Genomic DNA, 15255 nt, shown 5'->3' with positions numbered 1-15255 from the left:
GCTCAGATATGACTGTAAAAGGAATTGTGCAAAAACAATTATTAGGATTGCTGTTCAACAGGAATTTTTTTATAAGCAGCTGATAGTTTCCTTTTGATTTCTTTTTGGAAGTTCTAGTCACACACACACACACACACACATATATATATGTATTTAAATGTTTAGGTGTACTAATAAATTTAGTTATTTCACCCCCCCTTTCACCTACCATTCTGTATAACTAGAAGAAATACCTACTCATTCAACATATTTGTCTGATATGTTTTGTCAAAATATTTTTAAAATGGAGGGGACAAATCAAATTGTTTATTAAAATTAACTGAATTAATGTAAACCTGGGAATGGTAGAAAAATGCATTTAAATTTCCACTTGAATAATACTAAAGATGCGTATATCTTTGGCATGGAGGAAGGATCACATAGCAAGGAAGAGTATGTTAATTATTGTTATAGAAGTCTTGATACAAATTGTGGAACAGTAGCAAGTTTAGATTTAGGATTTAGATTCTGTTATGGAAAAAATTGAAGCAGATTTTTATTCAAGCTTTTTTTTTTGTTAATTATTTGAAAAAAAATAATTTCACAAATCATTAAACTAATTTCCAAGTTTGTAAATGTGTTTTTTAGTATATTTTGGTCTCTAGAATGGCATATTGCTTCTAGCTGTAGTGTATACTGATGTCTTAAGTAGCCAATGCATTATCTTTTACATTACATTACCATCAGTCTTTTTCTAATGAGTGATTTGTAGTTAATGCCTCTTTCTAGTGGGGAGGAGAAGAATTTAAGTCAATTTTCTATATAGATTTAATTTGATTGCAGAGATTGTTTCCTTCCTTTTCATTGTTTGTTGTACTGTATAGTGTAGTTATTCTATAAATATTACTACAGCTTTTTATTTTATTTAAACCTTCTGTCAGTGTGTTTCAACGTTTCTGAACCCACTAAAGGAAATACCCAGGTTAAATCTGGAGATGGAGGCACATCCACATGTGTGCATCATTGCACCTGTGTGTGTGTAAGACATAACAGTGACTACAGTGTAGAACTGATAATTAGGGCTTGCTTTATTGACTGCTGAGCTATTAAGCATCCCAAGAACAGGGGTAGCTCTTGAATACTCAGAAACATTTATCTTACTGTAACTGGAAGTTTTCTCAGTGCCTGGGAAATGAAAGTGTTTCTGTCATCATGGATTCCTTAGTCCAGGTTTACATCAGAGCACGTCTGGGGTTACCGTGCCCCGTGGACAGGAGGGCTGGAAAAGACTTGTGCTACGCTGCCACAAGCTCTCGTTTTAGGCTTCAGGGCTTTGACACAAGGAGAAGAAAAACATCTATTCCTTTTCTAAACCACAGATTTAGAAAGTCCCACAAGAAAATTATTTTATTTCCTTTGTGTCCAGTGTTTCTAAGGAGCAAATCATGAGTTTAGCGATACGCGTTTCCTTTCAGTGCCTCCTCTCCCCTGTAAATAATGTCAGTCTCTTTGCTGTGCAGGTCATACATAATAACTGTATTCAGTAATAGGCTTGAAAAAAGCAATAATACTAGAGTCAATGTTTTAAGGATGTTTGCCAAAAACGTTTTTTCAATAGTACGAAGAACTGAGGCTTCTGAAGAGAAGAAACAGCTTCCCAGTTTTGGACTTTATTGTTTTGGGGGGTTTTGACATGAAATATTCCTTCCTCTGCAGGGTTGTCTGGGAGAATGTAATACTTTACAGACATATTCACAGACATTCTCACTTTTTTCCTCAAAAGGCATTTAACTATACCTTGCAAGAATACCTAAGATATCACCTTTAACAACGCTGATGGTTTTGCCAAAAAGAAATATTTTTCTCCATAGTACAGCACTGACATGGGTTCAGTTTCTGCTACATAGAGTGTGTTACATACCCCTGATGGGGAATATGAACAATTTGGAAAAACAGTATTCTTTTAGTTGTTGTAGAGTCAGTAAAATAGGATTTCTTATTTGTGCTTGGGTGATGAAGCTTTTCTTAGAAATTATTCAAAAGAAAGTGACAGGCTTACGAAATTCTAGTAAAGATTTATGATGTTAATGCTTACAAATAGTTAAACAAATTTGGACTATTAGAAATTATTTTGCAGTGTAAAATTCAACTTTCAAAAACAACTATTTCCTTTTTAGTTCCTGAAAATAAGCAGTTAAGTTTAAAAGCAAAAGTCTTCTGCTCCAATTATCCTGCTATGGCTTAATTTTGTAATTTTCTATTTTTGTATACACCTAAGAATTTTAAAGTTTAGCTGAATGATATTGCACTGCTGGTAAGAAATTGTCATACACACTTTCCTAGATGTTGTAATCTCTGTATTTATTAATGGACATTATTATGTCTTGTCTTAGTCTGAATGAAAGTGCTGTATCTAATGTTAACTTAGATTCTACTTATGAGACTACAGTATTACTGGTCACATTCTTACCTCTGAATCAAATAAAAATCTAACTTCATATATAGTTCTGGAATAAATAGTAAATGAGAGGGCATCATATTTGCCTGTTGCCTGTAAAAGGGATGTTTATTTATCATCCCATTGTATTTATAAATTATTTCAGAGCGATAATTTCATGAAGCATTTGAAGATTAAAACTGCATCATGTTTTGACACTCATGTAAATATTTGGCCATTTAAATGATACTAGCAAGCTTTAAACTTCTGATTAATCACTGTGGAGCTGTGGAGCTCAGTACTGGTATGTTTGAAAAGGTTTGGAAAAATTTCTTTTCACTGACATTCAACTGCTGGGCTTTCAGAACAGCAGGGCTGAGGCAAGGAAAGGCTGTGAGACACAAGATGTTTTTCTCCTGCATTGTGTTTCCAGAGCACACATCCAGTATTGAACTGAAAGTGGCAGTGAGATTGTGCTGTGAAATTGATGCTTGTGGACTTCGTGCTGTAAAAGCCAAGTGTTCACAGCTCCACATCAAAATGTTCTATTAATTCTAAAGTAAATGGACATCTTGTGTTCTCTTGTTTTATTGTTGGGTTTGGGGGATTTTTTTAATAATAAAACACTAAGGAAATTACTACCTTTTTTTTTTTCTCTCCAGGATGGTCATTCCTGTTTTGTTGCATGTTAATCTCAACAAGTATTTAATAGATAGTCTGGGGATTGCTTGCCCTTTTTTTTTTAAGATACATTTTCTAAGCTCTGTGATACAGTGTATCTCTAGCTATATCAATATAAAATACATTGAAAGTATGCCTGTCACTGACAACAAAGTACTAATATCTGCTTTGTTTGCTCCTTATTTAAATAACTACTAAGGTTTGCAGGAACTAGTAAAACAGAGCTATTAATAAGATCAAATTAAAATAAACTTGTTTTAATATGATATAGCTAATTGGTTAAAATTTCCCTTTCTCCTGGGCGCAGCTGTTAGTTTTTCTCCCTTGCAGCAAGGTTTCTTGATAATAAATGTCCTTTCATTATTAGCAATTTTCTTCCAACCTCTGTGTCATTTAGCTGATTTTCATCCTCCTCGTGTTCAGTGTTCCAATAGGTCTTTGGCTCTTCACATTTATTATCAAGTCTTAATTTGAGGGGGAGACAGAAAGGCATTAAGTAGCTGTGCTGGGTATACAAAGATGTTTGGGTTTGTGAGTGAACTTGTTGGGTTGGGGAATGTTTAAGAGCTCCAAATGGTCTTCACCTGCATTCGTCTTAGCCTGAGATAGTGTGGTGTTTCTTGCAGGTGCCAGAAAGAATAATCAAGGAAACCATTCATCTGGTTTGGGTTGATAAATAAAACCACTTTACTTCATGAGAAAGTTTGTGACTGTGCCAAAGTTAATAAAAAGTTGAGATGAACTTTGCTTGTTATGTTCAAAGGCACTCTCCTTCCAAAAACAGCTTTCCATCAGATACTGCTGGAATATGGGAAGTCTCCTTGCCATCAGTGAGTCATACATGTTGTAATCTGCAGGCTGTGTCCCTGCATGGGAGCCAAATGTTCAGATACCTACATATCTTGGGTCCCAGCTGTCCCTCATTTCTTTCATGTGGTCTCTCCCTGGAGGAGGAGGGAAGGGTGAAATGCTGGGGATCACCTCAGGAGTTTCTAGTCTTTGCACTACAGAATATTTTCACTGTTAAGTCATCCACTTGTGTAGTTCTGCTCAAAGGAGTCCTTGGATTCAAAGGAAACTCGAGCGTCATAGTCTGTACTGACAAGCACTTTTAAAAAGAGCTTTTGGTAACTTCTTTATTCCTTTTTACTGTCTAATTTTCCCTTTCTCCATATCTGCTCATTTTTCCATAATTGCAAGTACCAACCGTGGTTAGAGGTCATTCCTGCCTTTCTTTAAAAAGTCAGATGTTGCAACGCCAGCTCTTCCTCCTGACATTCTCTTTGAGACAAGACTTGTAACTTTCTGGAGAAATCTTATCACTGTGGGCCATTTTTTGAGTGGATGAGAAAATACCAACTGTAAGAGGAAGGAGTAGGTTTGCCTGAGGTAACTCCTGTGACAGGGTTGTGGTGGCCACCTTCCTTCAGTAGTTGGGTGTTTTTCTGCTCTGCTCAGAGACTGAGGGGACAAGAGTTGTCTCATGTTGAGAACAAACTCACAGCAATGTCTCTTCTGCTGCCATGCAAAGCTAACAGGACGTCCACCCTGGATGTGCCTTGGCTCTCAAACATCCTGTCGTGCTGAAGAGCTCCAGTTCAGGGCTTTGAGCTGCAGAACTAATGTAAGATTTCAGAATAAACTATATGCAGTCAAAATAAATGACTTCCTAAGGAGTATAATTAAATGGCCAGAATAAAAGGGTGTTAAAAGGAAAACCATCTTGAGGTTTTTGTTGGGTTTTTTTTTTCCTTTCACTGTTCTAAGCATCCATTTCTTTCCTGGAATTCTCTCACTAAACAGCTTTCTACTTCAGTGCACTAACAGAAATTAGGGGGAAAAGTGGTTATAATTTGTTTTTCAGCCCTTTGTAATTTTCATGTTTGTCAGCATTCCTTAAATGCGAGTTTACTTCCTGATCTTCATTATGATAGTTCCTCTTCTATTCAAACGCAATGATTTGGAAGTATTTTTTTGAGCTTAATCACTTAGAGCGAGACTTACAAAGGAACCATCATAGGAAAACTGAGATTTGAGTACTTGGACTCTGAGCAAAGCTCAGAAATAATGGTTTCCTCATTGTTTGATAAGAATGTGCAGTTATATTATTGTGATCTTTGGATGTTGTTTTTGTTGCAGCTTTGCGTGCTGCCAAAGCAAATTCATGTCGTTTGTGTTTTTGACAGTTAAAATATTCAATTAGTGTTGTTTGAAATTGCAGTAATTGTTCATGTTGTTTCCATACAGCACATTGCAACATTTGTGAATTGCTAGCTTAAAGCTATATTGCATATAAATAAAGGGCTAAAGCAGAAGAGCAATTCTTTTTTTAAAAAAAAAGTTTGTCTTCTTCCACAGACATTTCTAATACTTCTTTGTTTCTTAACACTTAGTAGTTTATTGTTTAAATTTTTTGAAATTCAATTATGTAACAGTAGTTTTGGTGTAAATGAGGACGGCATTTAAACAAACAAATGAACAAATATCAATCTGAAAACTCCATGAGGGTTGTTTCTGTAGGCAACTATTTATTTGTTTCATTCTGGAATAACCTTTAAGTCTTGGAACTGCAATTAAGCTTATATTGGTCTTGTTATTCTTACATACATTACTGGGTATTAACAATAGAAGTTTGAGAAAAAGGAGTAGGTGCCTGTGGGAAATGCAGAAAATAGCAGCAAAGCTTTGAAAGTTAATACAAGTCTGCTTCTTCAAACTCAGTGCTGTTCTATAGCAAACTGCAGAGAAGCACAGCCTTTTTATTTGTGTAAAGAACTAAACTACAATTAAAAAAGAACCAAGATGCAGGGCTTTTAAGATTATGGAGAAGGAGTGACAGCTATGCAGCCAAGGAGAGAGCCATGGACTGAGTAAAGGGGCACATCCTCCAAAGAGGAGGCTCAGCTCCAGACAGTTCAAACATCCAAAATTGAATAGCAACAAAGTAAATGCAGAAAGCTGCAGGAGAAGGCTGTCTACCTGAACTCAGTAAGTTGAAACCAAATATAAAATTTCCTGTGGAGGTTTCTGCACTGTCGGCCTCTCTCTTCTTGGGAATCAAAAAAACAAATTAAATTTCTATCCTTGAAGCTGAAACATATGAGTTCTCCTTTCAAATAGGATATCTGTTGATGGAATGATTGTAGACAGTCATTTGAAATAGTCTAAAAGGAATGTGCTTTAAGGGAAAAAAAATGATACTGTTAAATTCATTAAGGGCTGCTTTTATTAGGAAAAAAGTTGCCAAAGATCTCAGACACTGAGGTCTGTAAATAATTGATAACTGCCTAGGTCTGTCTCATGAAAGTCAGCTACAGGGATTGCACTTCAGTTATCCTTTTTTTTCCCCCATTTGTTTGTTTTTAAAAAGGTATTTGAGTTATTTGAGTTAAAATTTATTTGAGTTAAAATTTAAATTGTATTTATTTTGCAAGATAGGTATGAGGAAAGGGTTTGCCTCTTTGAAGAAACTTTTTAGGCTATTGTTAATTGAGATTTGTTCTAAATATACTTTAGCAAGCTGTAAGTACATAAGAGTTTTGTCACTCCAAACACCCTTTTGCACAGACTACTGGAAAGCTGCTCGTAGTGTTAGGTTTTATAACACAAATGTGATACCTAAGCTGATGGTGCAGTGCTCCTAAAAATGGATAATGAGATTGTATTTAATAGTAGTATTTTATTTAGGACTGGGACCTTCTGTGAATATATCCAAAGATGTAAAATTAGTTGGCAGACAGTTAATCAATTAGGTGAAGTCAATGGATGTCCTAATGCATTTTTAAAATAACAATTTGGTTTTAATACTAAAATGGTATAATTTTATTTAATTTTTATTTAAATTATTGTTAGTAGTCATGAATCCTTGCAGTCAGCTTTACTGAGATACTTTTGACTCCTTTCTCTGCAGGCAGAACTCGTGAAAGGGAATCTGCAAAGCGTCGGGCTCACGCTGCGCCTTGTGCAGTCCAAGGAGGAGGATGCAGGGCACGTTGTCATCGAAACTGTGACTCCAAACTCACCTGCTGCAGCTGCTGATCTGCAGAGAGGAGACAGACTGCTGGCCATTGGCAGTGAGTGATATGTCAGCTTTCACAATGAGGGTCGTCTTGTCGTGTATGCAGTTCAGCCAATCTCCCTTTCTTAATAGTTACACTTGTGCTTGGCACTCAGAAGCTAACATTAATGTATTTATGGTCACTTAAGGTCTTTGTTTGCTTGATTTATTTCCTTGCATATTTATTTACTCCTTCTTAGGTAAAAGGCAAAAGAAGCTTGAATAAACATTTGGCGACAACGTTAAAACCAGAACAAACAACAAAACAGAACAATAAAAAACCAAGCCAAAAAATTAATGTGACTGGGCTAGCAGGAAGTTTAACCTTTTACAGAGTTTTACAGACCAGAGCTTAAAATCTACAATGAGTTCTTTTGCTTAGGTACTGCCTAAATAAATCCCAATTGCAATACTCCAGTAATTTAAAAGGGTTTTCAGTTCCTTTGAATAGATAGCTGATGATTGCTTTAGAACAAAGGAAGAGTCATTTTTATGTCATCCCCTGCATGACTGTATTTGGACTGTGTGCTCATTAAGATACTTTAGCTTGCATGTAATTTGGAGATACATCAAATGGCTCTGAAAGTTCTGCTCAGGAAGATGGTTGAGCTCACTCCAGCCACACTGATAATGTACCATTATGCCCATATTTCACTAACATATTGGAAGTATTTTCATTTTAGACCGCTTCTGTTATAATTATAACTGTGTTTAAAGGTACCTATCTTTTTTGAGTCCTTTGTTAAAAAAAATGTATACTGCTGCAAAGTCCAAACTTACAATAAGAGCAAGGTTAAAACTTACCATATCAAATCAACATTACTGTGTAAGATTACAATATTATTATGAGCTGCAAACTAGAGTGTTTATATATTTATTTTTTCCAGCTTCATATTTATATGAATAAAATGGAGATAATCCATCTTTTACATTTCAATTAAGCTCTTCTGTCATAATTGACTTCCTTTGTTACTGAGCAACAATGTGTTTGTTGACTATTTTTGGTCACTTTGATTATTACCATAATTAGAACTTAATAATGTTTGTCTTTTTTTTTAATAGGTGTTAAAATTACATCAACTGTCCAAGTGTTGAAGCTGATTAGACAAGCTGGGGAGAGAGTTTTAGTCTTTTATGAAAGGCCTGTTGGGCATAATCAGCATGGCTCAGCACTGCAGGATGGATTTGGTCAATTGGAGGACACAGCTTTCTTGGCACAGGCAGAAGATGACCAGAGTAGTTTAGCAGCTGATACTGATAGCAGAGATTTTGATTCAGAATTTGAAGAGTTAGCTTGTGATACACCTGACCAAAAAGAAGATCTGCCAACATCTCAGAGTCCCAAACGGTCAGTAGTAATTCTTGCTGCTGCTAAACCTCTTGGAACTATATCACCCATCCTGAATCGAAAACTGCATTTAGGAAATTACCAGGCAGCATCAAAAACACAACAGAAAGATGGGGCTAAAGTGGCAACACCTAAAACTGTTGAGGTTTCAGATGCACCACAGCCGTCAGGTAAACAGTCACAAGGATCTAGTACTAAACCTCCTGTGCCACCTAGGCCACAAATTAAGCCTGCTTTATCTACTAGTGATAGCCAAACTGTGTTAGAAACTGGAAATGTATGTTCTGATAAACCAGAGAGGCCACCTCCCCCTGCAAATAATGGAGAAAAATCTACAGAGAAGCTAATTAAAATTAGTGATCAGATAGAAGACCCAGCAGTATCAAAAGTAGTAACAGCACCAAAGCAAGATACATTAAAAGATGGACTTACAGAAAATGCACGTAGCTGCAAAGATAGTGATGATCATCGAACGTGGGAGTCACCAGAAATTCCTTATAAAATCCGTCAGGGCCGATGGCCGATGACGAGAACGTCCTCCTGTCTATTTGAAGTAGAAAAATACCACAAGTACCTTAATGTTGCACTGTGGTGCAGAGACCCTTTCAAAGCAGGTGGTTTTATCTGCTTGGGATATGCAAGCATAAAACTTGAAGAAATTGCTTTAGATTGTCTAGCTACGTCCTCGATGGAATTTGTTAGAAAATTTCAACTGCGTGCTCCTACACCTAAAGCAGCAGTCACCAGAACAGCATTGCGGAGTTTGACAACCCATAAAGGTTTCAATGAAAAATTTTGTTATGGTGACGTAACTTTACAATTCAAATATTTAAAAGAAGGTGAAATTGATGACTCGAGCGCATTTCTGGAGAAAGAGAGAGAGAGTCACTTAGAAGAAGAAGCTCATGCCCTTCAGAAAGAGGATGCTTTCTCGGGACAAGTTCTCACAGAGAACAAGCATAACTTTCAAGATACTCAGTTTCAGAATCCAACTTGGTGCGATTACTGCAAAAAGAAAGTATGGACTAAAGCAGCTTCGCAGTGCATGTTCTGTGCTTACGTTTGCCATAAAAAATGTCAAGAAAAATGTTTAACTGAGACGCCCTTTTGTGTAGGAGCTGAAAGGCGGCTCGATCGAACTGGGGGCAGCAGCAGAGCCGAGGGCCAGGAGGCTCCTGCGGCCGCATCCTCTCGGGTGGATTCCGAGGCCAAGTCCTCTAACAGAACTACAGGGCTGACCAGGCACATCATCAACACGAGCACCCGGCTGCTGAACCTGCGGCAGGTGCCCAAAGCCCGGCTGGCCGAGCAGGGCCCGGACGTGGCCGAGCCTTCGCCCAAGCACACCCCGAACACGTCCGACAACGAGAGCAGCGACACCGAGCTCAGCGGGCCCAGCAGCCCCTCCAAGCGCGCCGCGGGCGCCGGCATCAAGCTGGTGCGCAAGGAGGGCGGCCTGGACGACAGCGTCTTCATCGCCGTGAAGGAGATTGGCCGTGACCTCTACAGAAGTTTACCCACAGAGGAGCGCTTTCAGAAATTGGAGTTTATGTTGGATAAGCTGCAGAATGAAATAGACCAAGAGCTGGAAAACAATAACTCGCTGGTTAAAGAAGAAAAAGAGACGACCGACGTGAGGAAAAAAGCCCTGATTTCTGCTGCACTGGCTAAGTCGGGTGAGAGACTGCAGGCCCTCACGCTGCTGATGATCCACTACAGGGCAGGCATTGAGGATCTAGAGTCCCTGGAGAACATGTTCTTAGAGAAGCAATCCAAAAAACTGACTAAAGATTTTGAGGAACCCAGTATAGCAGAAGAAGTGGATAGCGAAGATGGCAGTCTGACAGAGGCTCCGACATTGAACATCATATCAGAAGAACCTGTTGATCCACCTCAATCAGTAGACTGATATTTACATATTTAGTCTTTGAAGGAATGGACTAAAAGAATACTTTGCACTTAAATCCAAACACACACAAATTAAATTAAAACACTGGTATAATGTGCGTGTCCTGCTTCTCCACAGTTAATTGCTAATAGTGGTTCTTCTCCAGCTACAGCACCATCATTTTGTTAAAGTAGCTGGTTAAAATTACACTTTGGGGTTTATATTGGAAGTTTATTTTTAATAACTTATTTTGATTTTTTTCTAATTATGTAACCTTACCATTTCACATCAATGTGTGTGGTTTCCTCAATGCATTACTTGACCCCACTTCCCCTCTCTGTATTTTTTTGTTTTGTTTTGTTTTCTTAGCTAGTATTTTCAATGGGAAACAGGCAGGGTTTTCAAGATGTTTAGTATCCATTGTATGATGAGAGCATTATAAGCTTGTTGCATGCCTAAACTGATGACTGACTCAGAAGTCACCAAGGGGCCAGGCTTAAGTGTTGATCACAGTTTTATTGTATGTCTTCTAGGTAGTTGTATATTTTTTGCCAAACATATCATGAAAGCAAACAAAAGGTCTTTCATTTTGTCTGTTATTGATACTTACTGAAGTTACCATTGCATATCATTTGTTTTCAATGTTTTTGTTAAATACAAGAACTTTTTGTAGTTTGTATTTAACACGAAATGTAGTAATGCTATGCTAAAAAAAATCCTCCTTAGAACTTGGGACTATTGTTAGATGTCAAAGTATAAACTGGTATCTCATAATAATTTAATTGGAATATTTTCAAGGTAAGAGGCTCGTTGCCTTCCGAAATCATATGTTTGTGATGTTGTATTATCTGATAGCCTGATAAAGGAAAGTTGTTCTTCACAAGAGTTGGAGGTTTCATTGCCTTCTGTGTAAAAGCATGTAATAATGGTGTAAGTAATATAAAGAAATTAATATTTTGCTGCAGACTATCATTTTGGAAAGCTTAAGGTGCAAAATACAAAGTAACTAATGTTCTCTCAACACTTTTGAGTAATCATAGCATGGTAAGTTGCATTCAGCTTCTCAGACAGAAGAGAGTCTGAGCAGAAGGATCACCTTTGTCAGCAAAATGTCTTATAGTGTATATAACATGTTTTATTTGAGTCAATTTGTGAGTCCAGTAGAGGTGAGGAAGAAATTCAGCCAGCTGCTTTTGAAAAGAACTGTCTGATCTTGTGCTATGTGTAAACTGTGGATCTTAGCATCACCTGGCTAAGGCCATCAATCTTATTTATTTCCTGTAGACATTGTTTCATCTTCTGTGTATAGAAATTTTGTATAAAATATCATCTTTATTTTAGGTACTGTGCTAGGTACTCGTATCATTATCACTGGTATTGCTGGTAGTAGAAAAAAAGCCTTTGTGGGAGTGGAGTTTGAGATGGTAAAAAAAACTCCTTTAGTTTTTGAGGTCATCTGTAATGTACCTCTCCTTTAAATTTGCTTCTTGGTTTAGTTTGCGATGGGCAAAATTAAGAAGCAGTGGTTTTCATCATGGGACAGTGCGCTTGTGCTTCTAAGCAAAATGGTTACTGCCAGTCATGCAACTACTTGCACTTTTTAGTGAGTTCTGGGCAGTTGATTCTACTTAGTTGATGTATGGAAAACTATCCATGCTAAAACAGGCATGTGACACACTTCTGAAATTAAGCTTCAGCAAATAATCGCACAAAATGAGCTTCCCTTCTTGTCTGAAAGTTATTTAACCTGTACTTGCTTGAGATGCATATTAAGACTTCCCCACTCCATTTTCTCAGCAGCTTACCATTGGTGGTGATCTGCATTCAATGCCATCAGTGTTTGCTCTTACAGACTACTACAGAGGTTTTCAAATATATCCAAGTGCTTCATTTAAGCCCTGGTGCACATGAAGGAGCTGTGAAAACAATGCAAATACTGATTTCAAAATACACATTCATGGTTTTAAATTGACTCCTGTAACACAGTGGGTAAGAAAAGCTGGGTATCGTTTTCCTCACATAAGTGTTGCTAATGATGATGATTGTAAGAGGTAAATTAAATGTAGTGCAATATTTTTAAATATACTGAATGGAAAAAGGGCAAAATAGTTGTATTTTAGTGATAAGGAAAACATGAATTCCTGTCTGGCATTATTTACAATAAGCAGTGAATCTCCAGGGGGAAATTGTAATACTACATTCCTGATGTAATCTTTGCTTCATGCTTGACTGTAAATAGCTGAAAATAAAGAATACCACAGAAAACAAGAATATCTTGACTTAATGATATCTGAATAGGTGGCAGCTACACACATTTGCAGAAGACCTGCCTAATATGATTTTGTTGGCTATTATTTTATCATGAAAATAAGCTTTAATAAAATAGTTTTGCTAAATTATCAACTTTCTTGCATTGTGTCCATGTTTTTTAAACACTTCTATTGCAGTAGCTTATCATCTAAAGCCACCACTTAAAGGAACAATCTTCAGGGGAGAAGCACATTTTGCATTATGTAAAACTACTGCTAAGTGAATTATTTGGGGTGAGAAATTTGAAATAAAGCATCTGTAGAAGTTAACAGCTGCAGAGGCCGAATAAATAGTGGGAGCAAATGAATAAAGTGTCTTTATCTATGACACCTGAATGACACAGATCAAAATATAAAAAATTGGAAAAATCCACATTTTTACAGGACAGAAGGGGAATTTTTGTGTATTTTCTGAGTAAAATTTCTTCCTGACTGTCCCCAAAAAAGGTTTGGTTACTCATTACTCAAAAAAAATCCTAAACAACTGCTAAGTTTTTATTTGGGAGTGGGGAGAAAGGTGGCACAGAGATTACAGACATGAATGTCTGTGTGGATTTTAATTAAAGCAAGAGAACGGGAGCCACTGCACTGCATTGATCTGCTCAGCAAATCCTGGGAAGATGCTGCTCCCTCAGGCCCAGCAGAAACTGGCACCAGGAATGTGATCCATTTCTCTCTCTTTGGTTCTCATACTCAGGTTGCAGATTAATGCAAACTCCTCCTTAGTTTTGATGTGCTCGAAAATTCAAAACAAAGCCATGAAGTAAGCCTTTTTGTGCTTTTAAATAAAAATGTGAGTTGCTATGTTTGAATCATATATTAGTGAATTCAAGAAATACCCTGGTTGATCAGCTGGCAAAAGGATGAACATGCCCTGTAATAATTCAAAATGCTTGCATTGGTATTTCAGTCTCAAATTTGATCAGATTACCAATTTGATGTTGACCAAAAGACTTCAGTGAAGTTAAGCAGAATAACATCTCTTGGAACAAAGTTTCAGTGTGCAAATGACAGTAAAATCTGAGCCTAATGTAAAAAGCCACTGATCTGCACAATTATTACTTACTTGGTGTTGGTGAGGAATTCATCATGTGACAGAACCTTGGTTTCTGAAGGAGCTCTGAGAAATTCTTTCCTGCCAGCTTTCCCCACACTGGTAAAGCACACTGCATAAGGCAAATCATGAGGGGGGTTGTTCTTTTTAAATTCCTTTTTTCACTTTATTACAATAGATCGTGAACTTCTGTCAGATAACTTTATTTTGATGCGTTCTGAATGCATAATTATTGACAGAGCAATACTTGAAGTTTGATCCACTATATTTTTCATATTTTTTGACCATATTATATACGCTTTACAAAACTATATGTAAACATATTATCTATGCTGTAGTACATAAAACATCTGCAATTACATGAGAGAAGGCACATAAAGATTTTCATTTTACAAATGAAATGATACACCATGGTGGAGAAGGACAGGGGGATTGTTTTTGAAATGCTTTCTTTCCAAATCTTGTTTTTTCTAAGTGCAGACAGGGATTGCCTAATACAATACTTCAGCTGTATTGGGCTGTCTCCCCAAATGTTATGAGAGATTGGCAAAAAACTGGCTGTTTCTTCCATTTTTTTAAGCAAAGAATGTATTTGAACTCATTTAAAAAAATAACTGTACATTGAATTTTTGGATGTATACATAAATGCGTGTAAAAGAGTTGTTTGAACTTCTCCAGTTAGCAGCTCACTTTCAGTACATGCTAAGACTAAATACAGTAATACTGCAGCTGTTCCTAACCACTCACTGAAGAGAAATAAACTAAAATAAAGTTGAAATATGTTACAGTGCACGTTCACACCCGCTTGTTTACCTGGTGCTGTGTGTTGGGAGGCTTCACATTGCACAACTGCTTGATTAAGCTTTGTTAGATACCAATAACAGCAATACACTCATCTCTTTAGCAAGGTTTTCCTCAACACTGGTGGTTTAGGGAGAAGGGTCAGTCTTTAAACTGGCAGAGAAGTTGTGCCTCTTATTTAGTTTTTTGTATATATTATTAGGACCTGAAGTTGATGAAAAAAGTGATGGTGCTGTCCACATTCTGAATTCCAGCTCCTCTCAATGCACTTACAAGGGTGTCACTTAAAAGGATGCAAATTGGATGGGTTTTCTTTGAGAGTTTCTTTTTAAAATTTCCAATTAAATAAGAAAGACTCAAGTTTGACAGCAACCTATGACTTCAAATAAAATACGAAATATTGTCAATGAGGTGACTTAAAAACCAAATAGATAAAATTCACATTTTATACAGATTTATACTACACATTTAATAAAAAATAGAGTGTAATATTCCATAAAATTAAATACACAAAGAGTAACACTATACAAACGGTCTATAAAAGCTCTTTCCCCCCATAAGGCGGTTTGCAGTCTGCTTTATAGTCACGGGCAATAAATAATATACCTTTGGTTTTCTTGACCATGTCACTATTAAATGTACAGTACAGCTAAAACCTATTTCTGGATGAGATGTTTCACATGAACCACAGCATTTTGTAC

The 15255-nt window shown here is 36.9% G+C and overlaps 1 protein-coding gene across 1 annotated transcript in view; it reads left to right on the top strand.

Moving 5' to 3' along the window:
- Positions 1-12789, top strand: part of PDZD8 (PDZ domain containing 8) — a 52334-nt gene extending 39545 nt beyond the window's left edge. The window contains exons 4-5 of the mRNA XM_084210000.1: positions 7008-7170; positions 8217-12789. Of these exons, the coding sequence (XP_084066126.1) occupies positions 7008-7170; positions 8217-10411 (2358 nt within the window). The 3' untranslated portion in view covers positions 10412-12789. The remainder of the gene's footprint in view (positions 1-7007; positions 7171-8216) is intronic.
- Positions 12790-15255: the final 2466 nt, after the last annotated feature.

The sequence above is a fragment of the Fringilla coelebs genome (genome assembly GCF_963513975.1).
Source record: "Fringilla coelebs genome assembly, chromosome: 8".
Taxonomy (NCBI): Eukaryota; Metazoa; Chordata; class Aves; order Passeriformes; family Fringillidae; genus Fringilla; species Fringilla coelebs.
Note: the sequence above shows the minus strand (reverse complement) of the source record. Positions and strands in the feature narration are given on the sequence as shown.